Here is a 25424-nt window from a genome sequence, read left to right as displayed (position 1 = left end):
CTGGAATAGCTGAACTAAACAGTAACAGATCATTATCAGAACAGCTCTAATCTTCTTATCAGAGTGGAAATAGAACCTTGTTGATTTCTATATTGTGGAGTTTAGTAGGAAAGTGGGAGTCTTGTCTGTCAAAAACTGAAATTTTCACAGATGATATTTTGGTTGCAGAAGATTCTTAATTCCTACTGAAAGTCAGTGAGAGGTAGAGCAGCATTTTCAGACTCTTGGGTAAATACCCCGAGCTCTAAATCATTGGCTGTGCTAAAATGTGGTGTGGAATCTGGTTTAGAGAGATCTGAATCTACACATACAGTATAGTACACTTTTATATTCTGTATAGCAGACAGAGCAGTGAGGGTTAACCAGTCGACAGTGATCAGTTCAGCACTGTCTTATACTTTTATCATGTTGTTTAAATCAATTAGAAATGTGTGGAAACCTTCATAAACTGTATAAACTGTATCCACACTCATCCTTTTAACTTTTACAGAGCCTTAAAATATGTTTTATTTATTTTTAAGCACTTCTAACCAGAAACAGGAGCTGGAAATTAGCTTCTGCTAGAATTCCTTTATACATTGCATAACTTGTATTTTGTGTAACAGTGTTTATCTGCTTTTCCCCTGTAATATATGTAAATAAATACATAGAGGATAATCAAATCCAATAATGTCTGTCTTCATTTTCTGAGTCAGAGTTTATTCTGTTGTGTTTAATTATGAAACTTATTAAAGGTTTTATTAAGGTGTGAAGACTGGTATCTGTTTCCCCTCCACAGTATTAACTGTCTGTTAACTCACTGTAGAAAACACTTTCAGCTTCTATGGAATTTAAATTCATTATTTTAATTTTAATTCATTTAAATTTTAAAATTCATTAAAACAAGACCATTAGAAGAGACTATAGTGTGGAAAAATGTGTTTTATACAGTTTATATAAAGAGACAAACACTGAATCCAAAAGCCTTTTATTTCTATGGAACAGAAGATCAGTGTTTTAACAGCAGTGATGTTCAAATCTGAGTTTTAAATCCTGAATGAAGCAGAAGAAAGTGAGCTGAGTAAAGCAGAGGCTGGTGGTCCTCACTGCTCAGTGTCCTGCTCTCTCCTCAGTGTCCTGCTGACAGTAGGCTGTGTGTAACTGCAGCTGCTGTAGCGGTGTGCAGTCTGGTATTATCTGATATAGCAGGGGGATATAATAGGAACTGGGCCCAACTCCCATTCTAAATATACAGATCTATAAATTATAATAACCCAATAATTCACTCTTGTCAACCGTGCAACATCCTCCTATTGAACACATCCTCATCGACTGTCCTGCCTATAACCATATAAGACAATCCTCCTATTAAGAAAAGAACATTAAAGACCTTTTAGGGGAAAAAAAACCCACCAGGGAAGATCTTAAAGTTTTTATCGCATCTTAACCTGAAACACCTACTTTAATACATTTGTAGCACCTTATCGTGCTAGAAACTTTAAACAACTTTGCTCTGTCTGGATATATAAAACCAAGTGTATGCTACAAATAGCCAAATATATGCTGAAGTGGCAATAAAACCCCATCAACCAATCAACCTTCAAGATGTTGAGAAAACTATTTCAGGTGTCAGTACCTCATCAGATCACTGAGAATAAAATACAGAGTGTGCAGATCTGTCCTCAAAACTAAATGTATAAAACATATTCTGGTTGGTTTAAATTTTTTACAATTCTGTGTGTATTCTATATATATATATATATATATATATATATATAGATTAGTATTAATATAGTTATTTTTGTTTATTTATTTAGTTATATGTATTTTTAGGATTATTTTATCAATTCCTAAGTACATCTGTTTGTTATTTGAATTTCAGAATATGTATAATGATATTGATTACAAAACATTTCTACGTTTTTGGGTGTAATAGTGAATAACTACTGCATATTTGCAGTTTGAATGGTTTTTTGTGCTTTGATTGAGTGCGCTGTTTCGGGGGATGAGTCGACAAAAACGTTCGTTTATCTTGTTTGTTAATTTTCACTTTGTGAAGCTCTTTGGGAAACACTTCAGTACTGGCTAGTTCTTTTCTTACATTATGCGTTAGCTGCACAACCATCCTGTGTTTCCTTCAGGAAATGCACTTTTCTATTTTAATAATGGCGTCATCTACAAACTCTAGATCCCACTCTTTTATTAATGATCCAACAAGAATCATATTAAAGTATTAAACTATCTAAACCCAGATCACACCCAGATCACACCTTCCACAACAGACCAGCACATACCAAACTTCATAAAGCCTAAACCCAGACTTTTAAAAGTGTAGAATTAATCAGAGTTTCTCAGATTAATGACTAATGAAAACTTTAAAACCTTAAAACATGTTTGATGGGAAAATGTGCAGCTTCCAAATCAAATTTAGCTCCAAACATTTGACTCTAGACTTCAACAAAAACCCTCTATAGAAAACCAGTTAAAACTACTAAAACTACAGTAGATTTAAACTTTAAATTTTCCTCCAGCAGAGAAAGTCCTCTGACTCTGATATTAACAGATTTAATTCCCTTTTCTCACATCTGTAGAACAAAGCTGCATCCAGACTTATGTGATGATGATGATTTTGTGCACTTGGGGTAAAACACAGCGGTTGGAGATTGTAATGTTCATAAACACAAAGAAGAGAACCCATCAATGATTGTTCAGCATGAGAATGAGAACCACAGTGAAAGTGCTGCACCGAGAGACTCCAGTCAAGAACAGATCTTTTACTGCTGAAATAAAGTCAGTAATTAGAGGCAGGTTGGGGGAAATTTACTGAATCATTTCTACTTTTACTAAAAACACTTCAGAAACACAGAGAGATCTCCTTACAGTTTCTATTTTACAACTGCTAAGAAGCATTTACCAGTACTTTAGATTTTACTTTATCTAAACTCTAAATACAGCACCACACCTCCCTCATACAATTAACCAAACAGTTCATTTCCTGCACAAAAACACAAAAACCTGATTTAACATCAACTAATTCTTTCAAAACACAAGAACGCATGTCGGTTATTTGCTTTAATAACTTTTTATTTTTTTAAATTACTTGAGTATCAAATGTGTTCAACATATTGTCTAAAAGTTGTTAAGTGATATTTATTTTATAGAACTATAGAGTAGAATAAAAACTGCACTATAGGACTCTGTGGTGTGGCCTAAACTTTCCCTTCCATTACTTTAACTTTTATAATTTTTACTGTATTTTTGAAACCAGAACTTTTACACTTTTACTTGAGTAAAAGTTGATACTTGAGTTGATGCTTCAACTTCTACAGAAGTATTTATATTTTAAACTCTAGTATCTATACTTCTACCTACAGAGTAATGAATGTAAATACTTTTGGCACCTTTGTTCCTCTTCCTTATCCTGACCCAACTCTTCCTCTCTCCCTTGTCCTGGTTTAACTCCACCTTTTCATGGACTAACTATTACTTTCCCTCCATCCAGAGATATTTTCTTTCTCTCTCTCTCTCTCTCTCTCTCTCTCTCTCTCTCTCTCTCTCTCTCTCTCTGTCTCTCTCTCTCTCTCTCTCTATGAGCTCCAATAGCTACATTGGCCACAGCCAGTCCAAAACAAAAATCCCCTTTTTTATGTGTTCATGTCACTGACAGCATTATGTCTAATGATAAAATCCAGTTCCAGCTCTGATTGGCTTATCATAGTCTTTTATTTATTATTAATAATGTGTAAATTCAAAATTATGTATTAGTTATAATAGATTTACACATGATATTGTAAAAACAGCAGTTATATTCTGTATTTAAGGTTTGTAACATGAGATATTTAATTTTAGCATGCTGTATTAAAGCAATTGTAAATAAGATAAGAAAAATCCAGAACTGTGTTAGTGGATAATTTAGTTTGTTAATAAAATGTAAGCATGTATAAAACATGCTAATTGAATACATATTGTGTGATCGCTACATGAACTGTATGAACAGTTTAGTCCACAACAGACAGATGTTGAGTTAAGCGTATTTAGAGTTTTGAAAATGTGAATACAGATCAGATAAAAGCATGTTAGTGATTGTAACAAACTGTAAATAGACCAGAGCTCATGTGGAGCAGATGATGAATGATGAGATAAGAGGAAGCTCTCTGCCTCCCTCTGGTGGTGGAAACCAGTCTAGCAGCAGGTCTGGATTCAGGCTGAGTGGTGGCTCTCTGCCTCCCTCCTGTGGGGGGATGCCAGCTCTCCCTCACAGCTACTGTCTGTAATGATCATGTTTGCAGTGTAAAGAGAGACTTTTAGCATTAATGCTGCCTGTTTATTTCATATATTAATAAAGTGCAGTGTTTAGTTTATTTTACTGTTGTTTCTATGTGTTGATTTTCTAGTGCAGTCTATTGGCTGATCAGCTGCTGGAAGCTCATCATTAATCTATTAAATTAATCTAGCTCTTAGTTACTCTTACAAAAGAATTACTATGGTTTTACTAGGATTTTATATAGTAACTATAGTTATTGCATATATAACCATAACATTACTCTGAACTACTGTGCTTCCTTATGATCACTATGTTTAATTAATGATGCTGCCATAGTTTTACTATTGTAGTTTATAGTTATAGACATAGTTATGTGGTATCTGTGATTCTACCATTAAAAATACTGAGACACATAATGCTAATTATGACACTGGCTGTTCAGCTGTTCTATAGTATATTATAGTTATTATACAGTTATTACACAGTTATTAATGATCATCTCTTTAACTACTAGGAGGATTTATGGTGAATATATTATTAACATATTGAAATGAGACAGTGCTGTGATTTTAATATGGTATCATACCATACAGTTGTTATTCCCCAAATAAAATAATTTTAATAATTACAGTGGCTTGCAAAAGTATTCACACCCCTTGAACTTTTTCACATTTTATCACCTTACAACCAGAATTTTAAATGTAATTTATTGAGATTTTAAGTGATAGACCAACACAAAGTATCACATAATTGTGAAGTGTAACGAAAATTATGCATGCTGTGATGTGCAAAAGTATTCAGACCCCTTTACTCTGATATCCCTAAATAAAATCCAGTGCAATCAATTCACAGCCTTCAGAAGTCACTTAATTAATTAATAGAGTGAATCCAGCTGTGTGTAATTTAGTCTCAGTATAAATACAGCTGTTCTGTGAAGGCCTCAGTGGTTTGTTAGAGAACACTAGTGAACAAACAGCATCATGAAGACTAAAGAACTCACCAGACAGGTCAGAGATAAAGTTGTGGAGAGGAAGTTTAAAGCAGGGTTTAAAGGAGCACTGTTCCATCAATGCATCATCCAATAATGAGTGAAAATTTCTACAAACCTACCAAGACATGGCTGTGATTCGATTGAAAGGTAGATTTACTAAGTACTGATAAAGGGGGCTGAATACTTTTGCACGTCACACTTTTTAGATTTTTATTTTATTAAAATTTTGAAATCCATGTATCATTTTCGTTTTACTTCACAATTATGTGCTACTTTGTGTTGGTCCATCACTTAAAATCTCAATGAAACACATTTACGTTTGTTGTTGTAAGGTGGCAAAATGTGAAAAAAGATCAAGTTTGAATACTTTTGCAAGCACAGCTACTATCTAAATATAATATTTTTATACACACTTCACTTCTGAATTTGACACATTAAATCACAGATAATCCACAGATGTGTTTCAGTACATTATACAGGTATATCCTATATAAAGATGGATAAACTGGCCTATTTTAATTTTGACTGGCAGCAGTTCAACCAATGAGAAGCAGGCATGAGCTGGACCAGACTCTGACTCCAACCTGGATGTTTCTACAGTCCAACATGAGCGTTACAATGTTGTAGTGTTTAATATCCCATAACTCATCATGTACAGAGTGAATAATCACTACAGCTCAGTACTGAGGGGGGAGTTGTGGGTCTGAGGACTTTTTTCAGCCCAAAAACACAAAAGATTCTCTAACAGGATAAAATTCCTTAAATCATTTGGGGAGATAGTTCAACATGTTGGAAGGAAGAACAGAACTGCAGTTAGATTAAATGTAGGATAAAACTAAACCATAGTACAGTTTAATGCAGGTCGTATCATAGAGCAGAACTTACACACCTAATCTGAAAGTGGAAGAAATTAGAACTTCAGACTTTCCTAATTGAAGTTAAGGTGAAATAGTTTTTCAATATAGTTTTGTTGGACATTCAATTCAATTCAATTTTGACTCAATGTAAAAAAAATATAGAAAAATAAAGGAAATACTTACTCCTATTACATTACTGAAGTTAAGTTTGTCCTGAAAATAAGTATATGTATCACATTTAAATATTACAAAATCTCAAGCTCAGTATTGTCTGAGAGGCTCCAGACTCCAGAAAGTAAATGAGAGAATCTCCTAAAACAGATAAAATGATGATAAAGTTCAGTAAGATGTTATTTAATCAGAACTGTGATGTATTATTATTTACTGAATACCAGAGTCAGAACATATCCTGCTGTTTGTGCTTCTTACTCTCCTAACACCTCTAACTAACTACCTTCTACTACCAGATCAGGAGAATCTCTCGCTATCTTTAATAAACTCCTGAAGACAGAGCTCTTCAAAGAGCACGTACTCTCCTAACACCTCTAACTAACTACCTTCTACTACCAGATCAGGAGAATCTCTCGCTATCTTTAATAAACTCCTGAAGACAGAGCTCTTCAAAGAGCACGTACTCTCCTAACACCTCTAACTAACTACCTTCTACTACCAGATCAGGAGAATCTCTCACTATCTTTAATAAACTCCTGAAGACAGAGCTCTTCAAAGAGCACTTACTCTCCTAACACCTCTAACAACAACTAACTACTACTAACCTCATTTCCTTCTTCCCCTCCTTCACTTCTCTATCCCTTTATTTCCCTTTGACCTCCTTTTATCCCTATCCAAAGATGTTTTACCTTTAACTTCTATTACTTCTGTACTTGACTATTGTAAGTCGCTTTGGACAAAAGCGTCTGCCAAATGTAATGTAATGTAATGGATAAAAAGCACAGAGGTAAAAACTGAAGCTTTAATACTAGAATTTACTGTCTGTCTAAAAGTGTTTTAGACTCAGAGAGAAGAACTTTACCTTACTTTAAAGAGGAAGTCAATGTGTGAACTTTATAAGTGTGTGTGTGTGTGTGTGTGTGTTTACAGGATTAGGTGTAATCTGAAGGAGGAAGATGAGCTCCAAAATGAGTGTCTCTGGGGAACAGGACACACAGGAAGCTGAGAGGTGAGAGAAAAATGTGATTTTGGTGTAAAATAGGATTTTTCTCATAAACTCGCAACACTGAGCGGCCTAGTGGGACTTGAATGATCCAATCTCACACCTTTTATTTACAACAGGATTATTATTATTATTATTATTATTATTATTATTATTATTATTATTATTATTATTATTATTATTATTATTATTATTATTATCAAAATAACAGGCAGAAAGGCATGGATTATAAGAAAAATAACAGTGATAATGTCCTGAATACCAAACTCTATATTTACAAACATTTTTATAAACGTTGTTTTGAAATATTTAGACTTTGTAAACCTGACCTGTGAAAATATTTAATGAGAAATAATGTAATCTGCATATTTCCAGTTACCTCCAGATTATCAAACAGCTCAAGTAAACAGAGCTAATGTACAGTCAGTAGCATGAACCATAATTTATGATAATCCTCTGAACATGGCATTAATTATAATAATTGTATATTCTGCATGTTTCCAGTTACCCTGACTTCTGTTACCATCACTTCTGTTGAATGTGACGCCATTATATGAAAACGGAGCAAAAAGACTGTCAGTAGCATGAGCTACACGAAATGTTAACTTTTAGTTTTTTTATTCAGACCTCTGATTAAATATGAAATATTTATTTAAATTACATATTTAGTAATTACCAAACCTATTAATATACTGTTTTTATTTTTATTCTAATTTAACTAGAAACAATTGCCCATTCTGCATAGTAGCTCAAGACTATTAAAGCAGTCTTTTAAAAGTGAATCTTCATCAATGAAAATAAATCTAATAGACCATCAATAGCATGAACTGCAAGAAATATTTTTTTTCCTTTTTGTTCATACTGTCTTTCATTCACTGAATAATTCATGCTACAAAATGCAAGAAATATATGATGCCCCAAATACAGATAATTGTAACTTTTTTCATAGCTAAAATTATTATGATAACAGATGGGGGGTGATGATTAAAACATTTTTATTCTCATATATTTGTAATTGCATCTTTTATTATGTGTATACACTGATCAAGCATAACATTATGACCACCTCCTTGTTTCTACACCCATTATGATATTGTGTACTGTTTGATCATTTAAAGTTATTCTCCTTAAATACCAAGTTACCAAGAGTTACCAAGTCACCAAGACTACAGTACAGTAATGTTTATTTTTTAAAAGCTATTAACTATTAAGCTATTATCCTACTATATCTATTTTTAAAGGGTTAGGGAGTTAGGGCGATTGGAAATGGACAATTACTGACAATTACTTGTCATTGATTAGTTTGTAAATATCACATTCAGAGGGTCAAGATACAGGAAAGTTATATTTCTTATAGTTTATTATATTGGCTGTCCATTAGCTCTTTTATTGTACTCTTGTCTGTATGTATCTGAATCAGAATGTCAACCTGATCACTGCAGAACTTCACTAATCTATGCTAGATTTATGCAAAAGTGGCCAAAGAGAAGCTTCTCCTCAGTATAAAGACACATCAGATCCCATCTTGAGGTCTGGAACTCTTATTTCCCAAGATTCCAACATCACATGAACACAGCATCACACCAACATGCTGGAAAGGTTGTAGATGGTGTCTGATACTGGTTGTGTTTTAGACTGAATCAGGACAAGAGATCAGACTCACCTGAACCCAGCTGTGTCTCCATGAAGAGTGAAGAGTCAATGGGTCATCCTATAAACTTCAGAAAGTATAACAGTTCTACTGATCTCAGGTAAGGATGACGTGACTCTGGAGAATGAGATAAAAACCCTTCTAAGTTTTCTTTGATTTCTACATATATACACACACACACATATATATATATATATATATATATATATATATATATATATATATATATATATATATATATATATATACATACACATATAAGTTTGTGATTCATAATGTTTGGTAAAAGCCAAATTTAAAAATACAGTTAAAATTAAGATTGATGAAGTTGAAATAGTAAGGGAATATGAAAACACATTTCTACAAATTCTGGCAAAACAAAAAACAGAAGCAATAACTGATTTAAAAAATAGATGTATATCTGTTAAAGGGGTTCGGTTATGGAATAAATGTGAAAACTATTTAAGAATGTGTAAATTTAAAAGAATGTTTAAAGATAAGATGATACGCGTTTATAAATAGCTAAGGCAGCTGCAAGAAAAATGCCCTGAGCAGAGACGCCCCTTGTACATTGCTTTCATAGACGTGACCAAAGCCTTCAACCTGGTCAGCAGGTCAGGCCTGTTCACTCTCCTGCAGAGAATTGGATGTCCCCCTAAGCTCCCTAAGCACCTCAGTCACTCTGAGGAGGGCATCTACATCCACACCAGAAGCAACAGCAGCCTGTTTAATCTGCCTCCGTGTGAAAACAAAAGTGCGGAAAGTTCTCATTCGTGAGATGTTGTTTGCCAACGATGCCGCCTTAACGGCGCACGCCGAGGCTGACCTTCAAGAGCTCATCCACCGTTTCTCCGATGCTTGCAAAGAGTTCGGTCTTGCGATCAGCACCAGAAAGACCAAAGTTCTAGGTCAAGACGTCAGCTCGGCACCCAGCATCTCCATGGGTGGCTGCACTCTCGACGTGGTGGAGGACTTCATCTACCTTGGCTCCACCATTTCCAGCAGTCTCAACCTGGACACTGAGCTAAACTCCAGAATCGGCAAGGCCTCATCAGCAATGGCCCGCCTGTCAAAGAGAGTGTGGAACAACTCCATGCTTACCATCAAGACAAAGATTAGTGTATACCAAGCCTGTGTGCTGGCCACCCTGCTGTATGCTAGCGAGTGCTGGACTCTGTACTCCCACCAAGAGCGCAGACTCAATACATTTCACCTCTGCTGCCTTAGAAGAATCTAAGGCATCTTCTGGCAGGACCACATTTCCAAGAGGTCCTAGCACGGGCAGGAACCACCAGCATGTTTGCCCTGCTCACAAAGCGACGCTTGCGTTGGCTCGGCCATGTGACCCGCATGCAAGATGGCAGAATACCCAAAGATATGGTGTTTGGCGAGCTTGCCACTGGCTCTAGACCCAGAGGAAGGCCCAAACTCCGCTACAAAGATATGTGCAAGCAGGATCTAAAAGCGGGTGGCATCATATTATCAGGCATTGGTGGTTGATCTTCTGGAACTTTCTTTCTGTAGATATATTCACAATCACCATTTAATAACATATGTTAATGTTATATTTTCTGACAGAGTCCAGAAGGAGACTCCAGAAACCAGCAGGAGAAATATGGACTCCATATTAAAGGTGTGTAGGTGTGACTAATGCCAGAGCACATGTGAACACTGTAAAATGTGATTTGGTGTTTTAAACTTTAAATATGAAGTTATGTGCTATAAAACGGATGTTTAATAATCATTACTTACTCTTTCTAAGTTGAATTGCAGAGGTTTATTTAACATACTCAATAAAATACAGAACAAGTACAACAGTAAATGTGTTTATAGATTTAGTTAGATTGTGTTTGTAATTGTGATTTACATAATGAATAAGTCACACACTAATTTATGATGACCATTTATTAATGATCAGTTCAGAAATCCAGATTATTACAAAGATTTTACTTCAATATAAATGCAGTCAAAGCTCTAGAGCCACAGATATCACATTATGTTTTCATATTAAACTGTTAAATATGATGTTCTGTTACATTCTGAGAAAGCTCTAACTGCTAGAAGGGCTAGAAATAATATAAAATAAATCTTGAGTTTTGCCCTTGATCTCAATCCAACACAACACATCCCATATCCAAAACATTATATTGACATAAACCACAAATTATTTTATAAAACTATTATCTGTTCTGGTCTTACTACCATTTCTTACCATGTGTTTAATCAGGAACTGGAGCACAAAGTCATCTCTCTGGTAAAGAACCAGCTGAAGAGGTTTGAGAAGATCCTGAAGAATCTGGATTACCCAGCATGCTCTGGGAGAGAGGAGGAAGATGAGGAGGATCAGAGTGGTGTCAGAGAGGGAGCGCTGAAGATCACACTGCACGTCCTGAGAAACATGAACCAGACAGACCTCGCTAACAAACTGCAGACCAGTAAGTGATTAGATCATTTACATAATACTTTATATGTGCATGAATTACACTAGTTTCATTTTTTTTGTAAACAGCCTTTAGTGACAGCACATTTTTATTATATATTTAATACTTCACCATATTTAATGATATTGCTTTTTCTATTTCTATTAGAACTGGCTCCGTCCTGTCATCGAAAGCTGAAATCTACTCTAAAGGAGAAATTTCTGAAAATTAATGAAGGAATCTCAGATCCTGGAACCTCAACCCTTCTGAATGAGATCTACACAGATCTGTACATCACAGAGGGAGGGAGTGGAGAGGTCAATAATGAACATGAGGTCAGACAGATTGAAGCAGCATCCAGGAGACCAGCAACACAGGAGACACCCATCAAATGTAACGACCTCTTTAAAGACCAGTCCATCAGAACTGTGCTGACTAAAGGAGTTGCTGGAATTGGAAAAACAGTCTCTGTGCAGAAGTTCATTCTGGACTGGACTGAAGGAAAAGCCAATCAGGATGTTCCCTTCATATTTCCACTTCCTTTTAGAGAGCTAAATCTGATGAAAACTGAAAAACTCAGTCTGGTGGATCTTCTTTATCAGTTTTTTAAAGATACAAAATACTTAAAACCAATAGAATATCATCGTTACAAAGTCATGTTCATCTTTGATGGTCTGGATGAATGTCGACTTCCTCTAGATTTCCAGAACAATAAGAGAGTATCTGATGTAACACAGTCAGCCTCAGTGGATGTGCTGCTGACAAACCTCATCCAGGGGAACCTGCTTCCCTCTGCTCTCCTATGGATAACCACTCGACCAGCAGCAGCCAATCAGATCCCTCCTCACTGTATTGATCAGGTAACAGAGGTACGAGGGTTCAGTGACCCTCAGAAAGAGGAATACTTCAGGAAAAGGATCAGAGATCAGAGCCTTGCTGAAAGAATCATTAAACACATGAAGTCTTCCAGAAGCCTCTACATCATGTGCCACATCCCAGTCTTCTGCTGGATCTCAGCCACTGTTCTAGAGAGGATGTTGGGTGAAGCAGAGGGAGGAGAGATCCCCAAGACTCTGACTCAAATGTTCACACACTTCCTTATCTTTCAGATCAAACACCGCAGCCAGAAGTACCAAAGAAAAAGTGATGTTGATCTTGACCAGACTAGAGAGATTATTCTGGCTCTGGGAAAACTGGCTTTCCAACAGCTGGAGAAAGGAAACCTGATCTTCTATGAGGAAGATCTGAGAGAGTGCAGCATTGATGTCAGAGAAGTGTCCGTGTACTCAGGAGTGTGCACCCAGATCTTCAGACAGGAGTCTGAACTTCACCTGGGGAAGGTTTTCAGCTTTGTGCATCTGAGTGTTCAGGAGTTTCTGGCTGCTTTATATGAGTTTCTGTCCTTCATCTCCAACAACAGAAATGTTCTACCTGGATTTTTTGATTTTTTAAAAAAGGTAACAATGTCTGATTTCCTGAAGAGAGCCGTGGACAAGGCCTTACAGAGTGAGAACGGACACCTGGACCTTTTCCTCGGATTCCTTCTGGGTCTCTCACTGGAGTCCAATCAGACTCTCTTACGAGGTCTTCTGATACAGACAGAGAACATCTCTCACAGTAAAGAGGAAGTAGTGAAGTACATCAAGCAGAAGATCAGGGAGAATCCCTCTCCAGAGAAAACTATCAGTCTGTTCCACTGTCTGAATGAACTGAATGATCATTCTCTAGTGCAGGAAGTCCAGAAATACCTGAACAGAGGAGGTTCCAGTGATCTCAGTGGAGTTACTCTCTCTCCTGATCAGTGGTCAGCTGTGGCGTTTGTGATGCTGAATTCAGAAGAGAAGCTGGATGAGTTTGACCTGAGTAAATTTCAGAGATCAGAAGAATGTTTTCTGAGGCTGCTGCCAGTGGTGAAAGTATCCAGGAAGGTTATGTGAGTATTTTCATTATTCAGTGTTTAATCTGTGATGTTTTATATTTTCTAATATTGATTAGTCTTTAATTTTATTGATTATTTGTTGAAAAACTAAACATAACAATCAGGGGTGCATTTCCCGAAAGTGATCACTATTAGTAAATAACAAATTAACTAGTGCAGAACCTGAGAGAAGAACAAGCCAGTTCTACAAGTATTTCCCAAAGAGCTTTACAAACCAAAACTTAAACAAGTTCAAATAACATCTTTGTTGATTCCACCTCTGAAACACCTCAATCAAAACACAAACATTGATTCAGTTCTGCCAAGTATATATAAATAAAGTGTTGGAATCAATATTATTATACATATTATGAAATTTAAATAATAAAATAACATATTTAGGCATTATATAATATTTGTAAACACACACATGACTATATAGATAAACAAAAAATCCATATTAATGATAAAACCTATTATTAAAAAAATACTTCTAAAACGTGTACACAAAAAATAATTTGGTCCATCAACCAAATCGCTCACTCAATCACTCCAACCTCCAGCCTATAAATACATAGTTTGGGATAGAAATATAACTTCCTTGCTTAGATGAGGAAGAAGGGCCAAAACAGGAAGTAAGAGATAACAACACTTCACTAAAGATGAAATTAACATCTTGTTGGTGTGTTATTGTTGGGCTCATTCTATTAAGTGATCTCAATCAACCTTTATTTTCACTCAGGAAAAACATTGAGGGTGACTCTCATTTACAATGTTGCCGAGAATGTATAACATCAAAGGGATTGAACACATTTAATAATAATTTAGAAATAATAAGAAATAAAATAGTAAAAAAAAAAAAAAAAAAATAAGTAGTAATTTTAAATCAACATTTAATTAAAATATATATGTAAAACAGAAAATTCTAAAATATCAAAAAAAAAAAAAACTTTGACACGTAAAAAGTAAAAAATTATTGACCAGGCTTTATTTCTTGACTGTAGCAGTGAGGAAATATCTCCTGAGCACCAGGGGCTAGATCTGTCTCTTATTCACAGTTTTTTCTATGGAGCAAGTTTATTTGTCACTGAAATGAATGATTTCGTGAAATGTTCTAGTGCAACATCCACATCTGTACTTTCAAAAGTTAAGTGAATTTTGCTCACTGCTAAGTCAGAAAGAAAAGTTTCTTCAATAATTTTTTTTAAATTTCTTCTAACCACCAGCCGAGAGCCCGTTTGTATTTTTGAACTGGTTCTAATGCACCCGATCGGACAATGATCACTAAAGCCACATTCAAAAACTCCAGCGGCAGTGATTATATCTGTTTTTAATCAAACTGACTCAGATAACCTGAGTAAATATAAAAATCACCTTTTAATGATGATTTTATTTATTAAAGGAAAGAAAAATATCCAAACAAATCTAGCCCTGTGTGAAAAAAGTGTTTAATAAATTAACTTTAATTAATCACACTTCACTACCAATTTCCCAAATCACAACCAGGCCTGATTACTGCCAGACCTGTAAAATCAAGAAATCACTAAAATAGAACTTGTCTGACAACATGAAGCAGATAAATGATCTCAAAAACAACACATTATTATACCCCAAATGTTAAGAAATTCAAAGACAGATTAAAAAACTTAGTAATTGATCATCTATCAGTCTGGAAAAGGTTATAAAGTCATTTCTAAAGCTTTGGGACTCCAGTGAACCACAGTAAGAGCTATTATTCACTAATGGAGAAAACATAGAACACTGGTGAACCTTCCCAGGAGTCCAGCTGACCAAACTTATACCAAAAGGGCATGGACTACTCATCCAGGAGGTCCCAAAAGTAACCCAGAACAACATTTAAAGAACTGCAGGTCTCACTCGCCTCAGTTAAGATCAGTGTTAATGATTCAATAATAAGAATAAAGAGACTGGGTAAAAATTGTCTCCATGGGAGAGTTTCTAGGAAAAACCTAAAAAAACAACAACTTATTTCACATTTGCCAACAAACATCTTAACTATTCTTTGGACATGACAAAAGTGGAACTTTTTAAAAGGTGTGTGTCCCATTACATCATAATTTCATCATTATAAGAACATCATACTGAACATAAAACATGGTGGTGGTAGTGTGATGGTCTGGGGCTGCTGAATCCTGAAGGAGAATATCTGGCCATCTGTTCGTGACCTCAAGCTCAGGCGTATTTGGGTTCTGCAGCAGGACAATGAACCAAAGTACACAAACAAAAAGTTCACATCTGAATGGATTAAAAATACTAAATGAAGGTTTTAGAATGACCTATTTAAAGTCTGAAATGCTGTGGATGAGCTTAAACAGGACGTTTATGCTGGAAAATCATCCAATGTGTCTGAATTAAAATAATTCTGTAAAGAAAAGTGGAACCAAATTCCTCCACAGAGATGTAAACGACGCGTTTCCAGTTATCAGTAAAGCTTGAGTGCAGTTGTTGCTGCCAAGAGTAGCACAACCAAGTTATTAGGTTTAGAGGGCAAACACTTTTAACACAGGGCTAGATTGGTTTGGATAGTTTTTTTCCTTTTAATAAATAAAACTACAATTTAATAATAACAGTGCTTTTTATATTTACTCAGGTTATATTTGTTTGATAATAAGAAAAATGTAAGTATGACAAAAAAGCAAAAATCCTAGAAATATGTAGGGGCAAATATTTTTCACACCACTGTACTGTGGCCCGTCGGTCAGGTAGTCTACAATCCAGGAGACAAGGTAGGCGTCTGCTTGCACTGTTGTCAGCTTGTCACCCAGAAGATCAGGTCAAATACTGTTAAATGCAGTGAAGAAATCAAAAACCATGACCCTCACAGTGCTGACTGATCTGTCTAGGTGAGCGTAAACTCTGTTGAGCAGGTAGATGATGACATCCTGAACTCTCAGGCAGGACTGATAGTCCAGAAGTGAGACCAGCAACACATACCAGCGGTGCAGCGGTGGAGCAGAAGAGTGAAAGAAGCACTTTTATGGTGAAAAAACAAACCAAAACTCTCTACTAGCATGATTTGAGAGAGCACAGATTTATTAAGTTACCTTGTCAAAAATATATTTGAAAGATAAACAATAATTAAAAAGAAGCAAAAAACACAAACAGAATCTACTGTAATTTCATTATTCAAGGAAAACATCTATTCAAACTAACCTGGCCCTATGTGAAAAAGAATTTGCCCCTAAATCTAATAACTCAATTGTGTCACCGGCGGCAACAACTGAAATCAAGTGTTTGTGATAACTGTTAATGAGTCTTTCACATCTCTGTGGAGGAATTTTGCTCTTCTTCAACACTCACCTTAACTGAGCCAAGTGAGACCTGCAATTCTTTAGATGTGGTTTTGTGTTGTTTTGGAGTAATTTTGTGGGCCGGTCACTCCTGGGAAGGTTCACCAGTGTTCCATGTTTTCTCCATTAGTGAATAATAGCTCTCACTGTGGTTCTCTGGAGTCCCAAAGCTTTAGAAATGACTTTGTAACCTTTTCCAGACTGATAGATGATCAGTGTCACAGTTAATTCATGGGGGGATTAAATGATGATTAATTATAAAATCAAATCAACTTTATTTGTATAGCACTTTTTACAACTGATGTCACAAAGCAGCTTTACAGAAACATGATCACAGGACAAAGAATCAGGCAAAACACTAAACAAAAAATATGCAGAATACAAAAAAAAAAAAACCCAGAGAGTGTGGAGGGAAAACTCCCTCAGAGCTGCAAGAGGAAGAAACCTTGGGAGGACCAAGACTCAAATTTAAGGTGGGATCATCCTACCACTGGTCAAACAGCTTTTAAATTAATTTTAAAAAGTATTTTATACATTCACATAGGTTTTATATATTCAGGAGTAAAGCAGCACCACTAATGGAAGCAGTTAGAGTTCATGTAAGCTTGGATGTAATCTGTAGTGGAGAGTAAGATGGATGATGAGCAGCTGATCTGTGGTGGGTGATGGAGAAGAGCTGACTTCAGAAACTTCCATCAGTCTGGATGGACAGGGGACATGAGAGCCTGGGGGTCCAACATCCATCGGTATCGGGTCAGACAGGTGGGCAGTCAGTAACTCGGAGGAGCAGAGAGATGGAATTAGTTTTAACTGGATTTATGTAAAACAGAGAATATAAAACATTATCAGAGTGTGGCTAATGACTCCGGCAGATCTAAATAAAACAGCCTAACTAAAGGTAGAGAGCCAGAAGGTAACATAGACATGGAGGCTCCCTGAAACACCAGCATCCACCCACTCCACCGTCCACAAACCTGAGTGACCGTGTGCAGTGGGAGAACAACAGCACCAGCATCTCAGTTTACCCACAATTCCCTCTGTCCATGAACCCCTGGATCTGCAGCCTTATCTAAAGTGAAAAACATTAATTACCAAAAGTTAAACTAAACAAGTAAGTTTTCAGTCTAGACTTAAAGATTGAGACTGCGTTTCAATAAGAGAAAGCTCTTCCTCCTGCAGAGCTCCTCTGAATTTTAGGAACTACTAAGAAACCAGCACCCTGAGATCTAAGTAATCGCGGTGGCTGATAATAGGAGATGAGATCTCGTAAATACTCAGGAGATGAGCCCGTGTAGGGCTTTATATGTTAACAGGAGAATTTTATAGTCTATGCGGAATTTGACTGGAAGCAGTGCAGTGCTGATAGGACTGGACTAATGTGCTCAAATGTTCTAGTTTTATTAAGGACCCTGGCTGCAGCATTTTGAACTAGCTAAAGTTTATTTAATTACTGCAGTAACATACTGACAGTAGTGCATTACAATAATCTAGCCTTGAGGTAATGAAGGCATTTACTCATTTTTCGGTGAAAAAAAAGCTGTTCTAGTAACATTAGATATGTGTTTATCGAATGCTACATCTGAACCTATGATAACACCAAGGTTTTTAGCTACTGAACCAGGTGTGACGGAGAAGTCGGCCAGATTTAACATTAAGTCTGATCATTTATTTCTAGCAGCTTTGAATTTCTGTTTTATCATTATTTAATAGGAGAAAATTGTGAGACATCAATGTTTTCACATCTTTTACACATTTCTCGATTTTCTTTATTCTCACTCACATTTCTTGATCAGAGGTTTAATTACCGCTGTTTTAATGACTTTGGGTACATGCCCCAGGGTAAACGATGAGTTTACTATCATTAACAGAAGTTTAATTATATATGGCTGTACCTGTTTTAGTCATTTTGAGGGAACTGCATCAAGTGTGCTGGTTGTGCTGTTTGATGAGGAGATAATTTTCTCTAGTTCTAGCTGTTGAAGTGGGTTAAAAACTCATCATAACTTCAGTAACTGAGTTTTGTCCTATATCAGCCACACCAGATGACATATTTATCTGTTGAATTTTATCCTGAATGTTTTCAGTTTTCTATCAAAGAAGTCCATAAAAGCGTTGCTGGTGTGAATGGCTGGAATCTGAGATTCAGTACCTGCCTGGTTTTTAATTAATTTGGAAATAACACTAAAGAGGCCAGATACACTGAGTGGGCTTTATTAAGTTCTTTCTATATTTGACAAGACTGCCTTTCCATGCAGAATAGAACACTTTCAGTTTAGTTGATCGATATTATTATAAATTTTGTACTAACTGCTTTAAGGTACGAGTTTGATCACTGTACCATGGTGCAAGCTTTTTTGTCTCTTATTTTTGTGTTTAAGGGGTGCTACACCATCTAAAATAATCATTTTCTAAACAACTGATTAGTTTGTCTAGTTCCAATGAGTCTGCTGGACAGTGTACTAGAGTTGAAAATCAGAAAGGTTAACAGTAAGTGACTAAGAGAAATCAGAATTTGCAAATTTACTAAACAATAATGATAGAGGCAGCTGTGTGTGTGTGTGTGTTTGTTAGGGAGGAATTTATCTGTATTTGTTTTTTATACATAGGCAGATTTTTAATCAAGCAAGAAAAAATTGTTCACTGAGTAATAAGAATAAGAAAAAAAATAAAAGTATATAAAATATACTAATACACCTCCTTCCTAAGGGGTGTGTGTGTTTATATGTCAGTGTTTCTAATGGATTATAATTTCTCTCTCAGGCTGTGGGACTGTAATCTATCAGATAAAAGCTGTGCAGATCTGGCCTCAGTTCTCAGCTCAAACTCCTCAACTCTGAGAGAACTGAACCTGAATAATAATAATCTGCAGGATTCAGGAGTGAAGCGGCTCTCTGCTGGACTGAAGAATCCACACTGTAAACTGGAGACACTGAAGTAAGATCATCAAAATACAACAAACAGAGCATCTCACCTTCACACACACACACACACACACACACACATACACCACTACACACACACACAAACATGATCTCTTATGCAAATTATATTAAGCAGGTGTGCTCTGACTATTAGTCTAGATGGAAACAGGGGTCCACGAGCACATAGTGGATTTTTTTCACCACCTGTTTTTTTCTTAATCTTTAAAGTGTCTATTTTAAGATTCTGACAGGTAACAGGATGAAATAATGTCCCATGACATTTATTTTTAACCCTCTAATGCATCTATGCTAATTCCGAACCAGAAAAAAATAATGAAGAAAATGGCATAGCTCCTTGAATTAACAACCTATACAGATAAATGAGCACACTTTTCCATACAATTCTGGACCAAGGAATTTAACGGAGTGGTTATTTTTTACGTTTTTAACACATTTTGACTTAATTCTGGGAAACAATAAAAAATAGCAGAAAATGTTAATTTGCCTGTACGTTTTCACGTTATACTAAATTCCTGAACACTAAATAAAAACATCCTGAGATTTTTCTTAGTCCTTAAAGTGTCTACTGACAGGTAACAGGACAAAAAATGTCCCGTGGGGCTTATTTTTAACTTTTTACTACATCTATCCTAATGCCAAACCTGAAAAATAATTAATAAATTGGCATATCTCCTTAAGTTAGACAGACAGATGAGCACACTTTTCCATACAATTCTGGGCCAAGGAATTCAATAGAATGGTTATTTTTAAGTTTTTGACACATTTTGACTCAATTCTGGGACAAAGAGATTTAAAAAAATAACAGAAAATGTTAAGGTCGCATGTTTGTTTTCACATTATACTAAGAACCTGTTCACTGGATAAAAACATCTTGATATTTTTCTTAATTTTTGAAGTGTCTATTTTAAGATAATGACAGGTAACAGGACAAAAAATGTCCTTTGCAGCTTATTTTAACCCTTTACTACACCTATCCCAAATCCGAACCTAAAAAAATATAAAGAAATTTGCATAGCTCCTTCAGTAAAAACCTATACAGTCAAATGAGCACACTTTTTCCATACAATTCTGGGCCAAGGAATTCAATAGAATTCTTTTTAAGTTTTTGACACATTTTGACTCAATTCTGGGACAAAAAGATAAAGAATTAGCAGAAAATGTTATGGTTGCCTGTAATTTTGTAATTGCCAGAAGAATTCTACAAAGCCCTAAAACACATTCCTAACAATAAAGCACCAGGACCTGACGGATTCCCTGCTGAGTTTTATAAACACTTTTGGTCATCCCTATCTCAACTGTTTTACAAAATGATATCAGAAATTAAACAAAATGCAAAACTACCAACAAACATGAATACTGCATTCATCTCCCTTCACCTTAAACCAAACAAAGACTCTACCCTACCATCCAGCTACAGACCATTATCATTAATAAATACAGACACAAGAATAATCAGCAAGGCTCTAGATAACAGAATAGAAACAATAATCCATAATTTAATACATCCTGATCAAACTGGATTTCTCAAGGGTCGACATTCATCCACCAATATGTGCAGATTAGTGAACATAATAGATTACACCTCTCACCAGAACATACCAACAGCAGTTGTTACCCTGGATGCAGAGAAAGCCTTTGATAGAGTGAACTGGAAACTCTTATTCACCACACTGCACAAACTCGGGTTTGGAGAATCATTTATTAATTGGATACAGATTTTATACACTGCACCTAAGACCACAGTCAACACCAATGGGGTAATATCTCAACCTTTCACACTACACCGGGGGACTAGACAAGGATGCTGTCAGCCCGCCGACTCCACCCTCTCCTGCCCAACAGCGCTTGGCTTCACCGTAGTTTTAATCACCGGCCCCACCCTGAGCACCTGAACTCTATTACCAGCTCTATAAAGGAGCTCCAGTTAAGAGACTCTCTGCGAAGTCTTAGCATTTCATTTGAACTTTAAGCTCTGAGCATTATATTCGTATTGTTTTTCTGGTAGTCTGACCTCTAGCCTTGTTTATTTACTTCGTCTCAGCCTTTTCCTCGGAATACCCTGTTTGCCTGTGATTTGACCCGTGCCTGTCTTTTGGATTGTTTATTTGAATAAACCCAGTCTGCATCTGCATTCAGTCTCTTTACCTGTTTATGGTGACAGATGCTCACTCTCTCCTTATCTATTCTCTATCTTCATAGAACCGCTAGCACCAGCGATACATCAAAACACAAACATTAAAGGAATCCAAACACCCAACATGCAACATAAAATCAGTCTATATGCAAGTGATATCTTACTATTTCTACAAAAAACAGTTATTTCAATAAAACAAACAATCCAAACAATCGGAAATTATTCCAAAATATCAGAATATTCAATCAATTGATCAATATCTGCAGTTCTCCCAATAAACATAAATAAACCTGATGTTAAACTGAAAACACTACCCATCCCCATGTGCACTAATTCACATATCTGAGTGTGAGGGTCTCCCCCAGCTGTCAGAGTTGATCAATCTCAATTTCAACTCATTAACTAAATCAATAAGTGATGATCTCCGCTGTTGGACAACACTTCCTCTTTCACTTGCTGGCAGAATTGCTACAATTAAAATGACAGTATTACCAAAAATCAATTATTTATTTTCAATGGTTACCATTCAGCCCCACCCTCCTGGTTTCAAACTCTAAATACCACAATAACTGAATATTACTGGAAAAATAAACCACCCAGAATCAAACTCACAACATTACAGAACTCAAAATCGCATGGCGGCCTAGAGGCACCAAACTTCCACCATTATTTTCACAAGATAACAAACTCTGTACTCACATCAACCAGTCATTCACCCATCTGGAACAACCCGGACTTTATCATCGATAAAAAACACTAAACTACCCACCTTGAATCGAAAAGGGGATCACACACCTCAAACACATGTATCACAATACCATCTTAATGTCACTACCACAATTAACCCAGAAATAAGAAGTTATCACCCTCCTATCTCATGCCCTCACCACCCAAATCCACCCAACACCATCACTCTGCCTACTAGGAGACACACCAACCACTAACACAACACCACAAAACAATAGAATAATCTTAATGTCGCGAGTCATCGCCAAGAATATCATCCTCATAAACTGGAAAACAAAAAATAACATTAACATCAATCACTGGAAAAATCTACTAACAGACTATCTCTCTCTAGAACCCACCAAAAACACAGATTCAGACCCAATTTAGACACATCTAATTCAAACATTACAGTAAATCACAATAATCCCACAAAAGATAAACTGTAGCAAAATCATTCGTTAAAATCCCACATAACTTCATTATTCTGTTTTCTGTTTAGCTATATTTTGGTATATATATGTATGTATCTTTCTTTCCTTTTTTTCTCTTTTCTTTTTCTTTTCTTTTTTTTGTTTTTGTTTGTTTGTTTTTTTCTCCCCCTGTACCCCCTTCTGCATCTCACTCCCTCCAACCCTGAACCCCCAACTATATTAAATGTATATATGTATATATAAATTAAACAAATAAATGAATAAAAATTAAAGTATTAATAGTCCTCTGAAGAGGGGGGTGGTGGTGGGTCAAAAAAAAGAAAATCAGACATTGCTTTTGAAGTGTGGTTCAACAGAATCATTTAAACCCTAAACTAATAAAACTACCTCTGACCATGTGCACATAAATATAGATCTCTCACTTAACAATACTAAATAATCTTATTCTAATTTCACCCTCATAAAGAGAAATACACTGAGCAGCATGTTCTCTGTGGGAAAGTGTTCTATTCTGAGCTCTTTATCAGAAGTACATGCATGTCTGTTTATCTGAATTTAAGTTCAGTGTTAGTTTAATCTGCAGTGTGTGAGATTCAGCTAAATTAATGATCATGTCTTGCTTTAATAATTGATGAAATAATAAATGAAAATAATCTGTAACCAATTTATTGATAAAGAAATTAGAGTTAGTTTGTGTGTGTGGAGGATATGTATATGTATTCATGTGCATATTATTGTTTATAGTAAAGGAAGGGAAACATGTTAAACATTTCTTAAATATGTAAAACATCTTCAGCTTCACTCATTTTAATTCAGTAAATAATAGTGTAATATTTTTACAGGAACTGTTCTACACAATATATATATTTACTAGATGTATTTTAATTAAACAAGGATTGTATAACTATTATGGAATAAAGCATAATTATCTCAAATATATACTAATAGGTGTGTGTGTTTATATGTCAGTGTTTCTAATGGATTATCATTTCTCTCTCAGGCTGTGGGAGTGTAATCTATCAGATAAAAGCTGTGCAGATCTGGCCTCAGCTCTCAGCTCAAACTCCTCAACTCTGAGAGAACTGAACCTGAATAATAATAAACTGCAGGATTCAGGAGTGAAGCTGCTCTCTGCTGGACTGAAGAATCCACACTGTAAACTGGAGACACTGAAGTAAGATCATCAAAATACAACAAACAGCATCTCACCTTCACACACACACACACACACACACACTACACACACCACTACACACACACACACACACACACACGCGTGCACACACACTAACACACACCACTACACACACACGCACACACACACACATGCACACACACACGCGTGCACACACACACACACACATACACACACACATACACACACACTAACACTCCCACTCACTCTAACATACACCACTACACACACACACACACACACACACACACACATTAACACTCCCACTCACTCTAACACACATACACACACACACACACATACACACACACTAACACTCCCACTCACTCTAACATACACACACACACACACACATTAACACTCCCACTCACTCTAACACACACCACTACACACACACACACACACACACTAACACTCCCACTCACTCTAACACACACCACTACACACACACACACACACACACAGTAACACACAGTGGCACGCACAGACATTTTGGGGGGCAAGTGCTCAGGGGGGGGAAAAGTGGGTGTGGATGGGGGTGGGGGGGGTGGGGGGGAGGAAGCCTATATGTTTCTGTGCGTGCTGTGCTGAACTGCTGCTGCAGCTCATCTAGTGAGCCTTGCTAGGACGTAGGAGCAGGTTTGATATTGGGGGGGGGACACATCTATAATGTAATATAATATAATATAATGTAATCTGCTTATTTGAATAAGCTCATTTTATAGTCTCTTAAAACAACATTTGTGGAATTACCTTTAATCACAAATAAACCATTCTTTTTGTACTTCTGTTTATTATTAGTTACATCCAAGTAAAGGTCACTTTACAACCTAAACATGTTACTCCACTTTACATTTACTGTTGATAAAAAAAATGTGTGCAATGTCTGAACTATATATAAATATATAAAAAAAAACTGATGAGGTATCACCTAATGTTTAGAAGAATACAACAGTTATTATTATTATTATTATTATTATTATTATTATTATTATTATTATTATTATGTATTGGCATGTCAATTCTGTTGTATATTTGTATATTTACATTTACGGCACCTTTTTTCGACTAAAAGTAATTATGATGGTGGTCTTTTACGTAAAAGAATGTAACCTTATGTTTCATAGAGATTTTTGGCAGATGTTAATATAAACTTTAGATGACCCAAACCCTCCTAGTCTGTTAGTTAAATGAGCTTTTACTAAAGGACCAGATATATTCCATTAGTAAATCTAAAGGGGCTAATGGATTTTAACAGGTAAACTCAATAAATGAGAGTTTATTAGCTGATCATATGGATGGGTTAAGAAACTGCTTTAAAATACCTACATGAAGTACTGTACTAAATTCTGTCTCTCCACTACATCCAGCTTCTAGCTAACTAGTTAAGCTAGCTAAAATAATTTTCCTTCATTATAATTTACAGTA

At 35.9% G+C, this 25424-nt stretch overlaps 1 protein-coding gene across 1 annotated transcript in view; it reads left to right on the top strand.

Moving 5' to 3' along the window:
- Positions 1-25424, top strand: part of LOC111188498 (NACHT, LRR and PYD domains-containing protein 3) — a 776814-nt gene that overhangs the window by 181252 nt on the left and 570138 nt on the right. Inside the window, exon 10 of the mRNA XM_049473017.1 lies at positions 19326-19499. Coding sequence (XP_049328974.1) covers positions 19326-19499 — 174 coding nt within the window. The remainder of the gene's footprint in view (positions 1-19325; positions 19500-25424) is intronic.

This window comes from Astyanax mexicanus, unplaced genomic scaffold, assembly GCF_023375975.1.
Source record: "Astyanax mexicanus isolate ESR-SI-001 unplaced genomic scaffold, AstMex3_surface scaffold_32, whole genome shotgun sequence".
NCBI classification, from domain to species: Eukaryota; Metazoa; Chordata; class Actinopteri; order Characiformes; family Acestrorhamphidae; genus Astyanax; species Astyanax mexicanus.
This window is presented reverse-complemented; position numbering and strand designations above follow the sequence as displayed.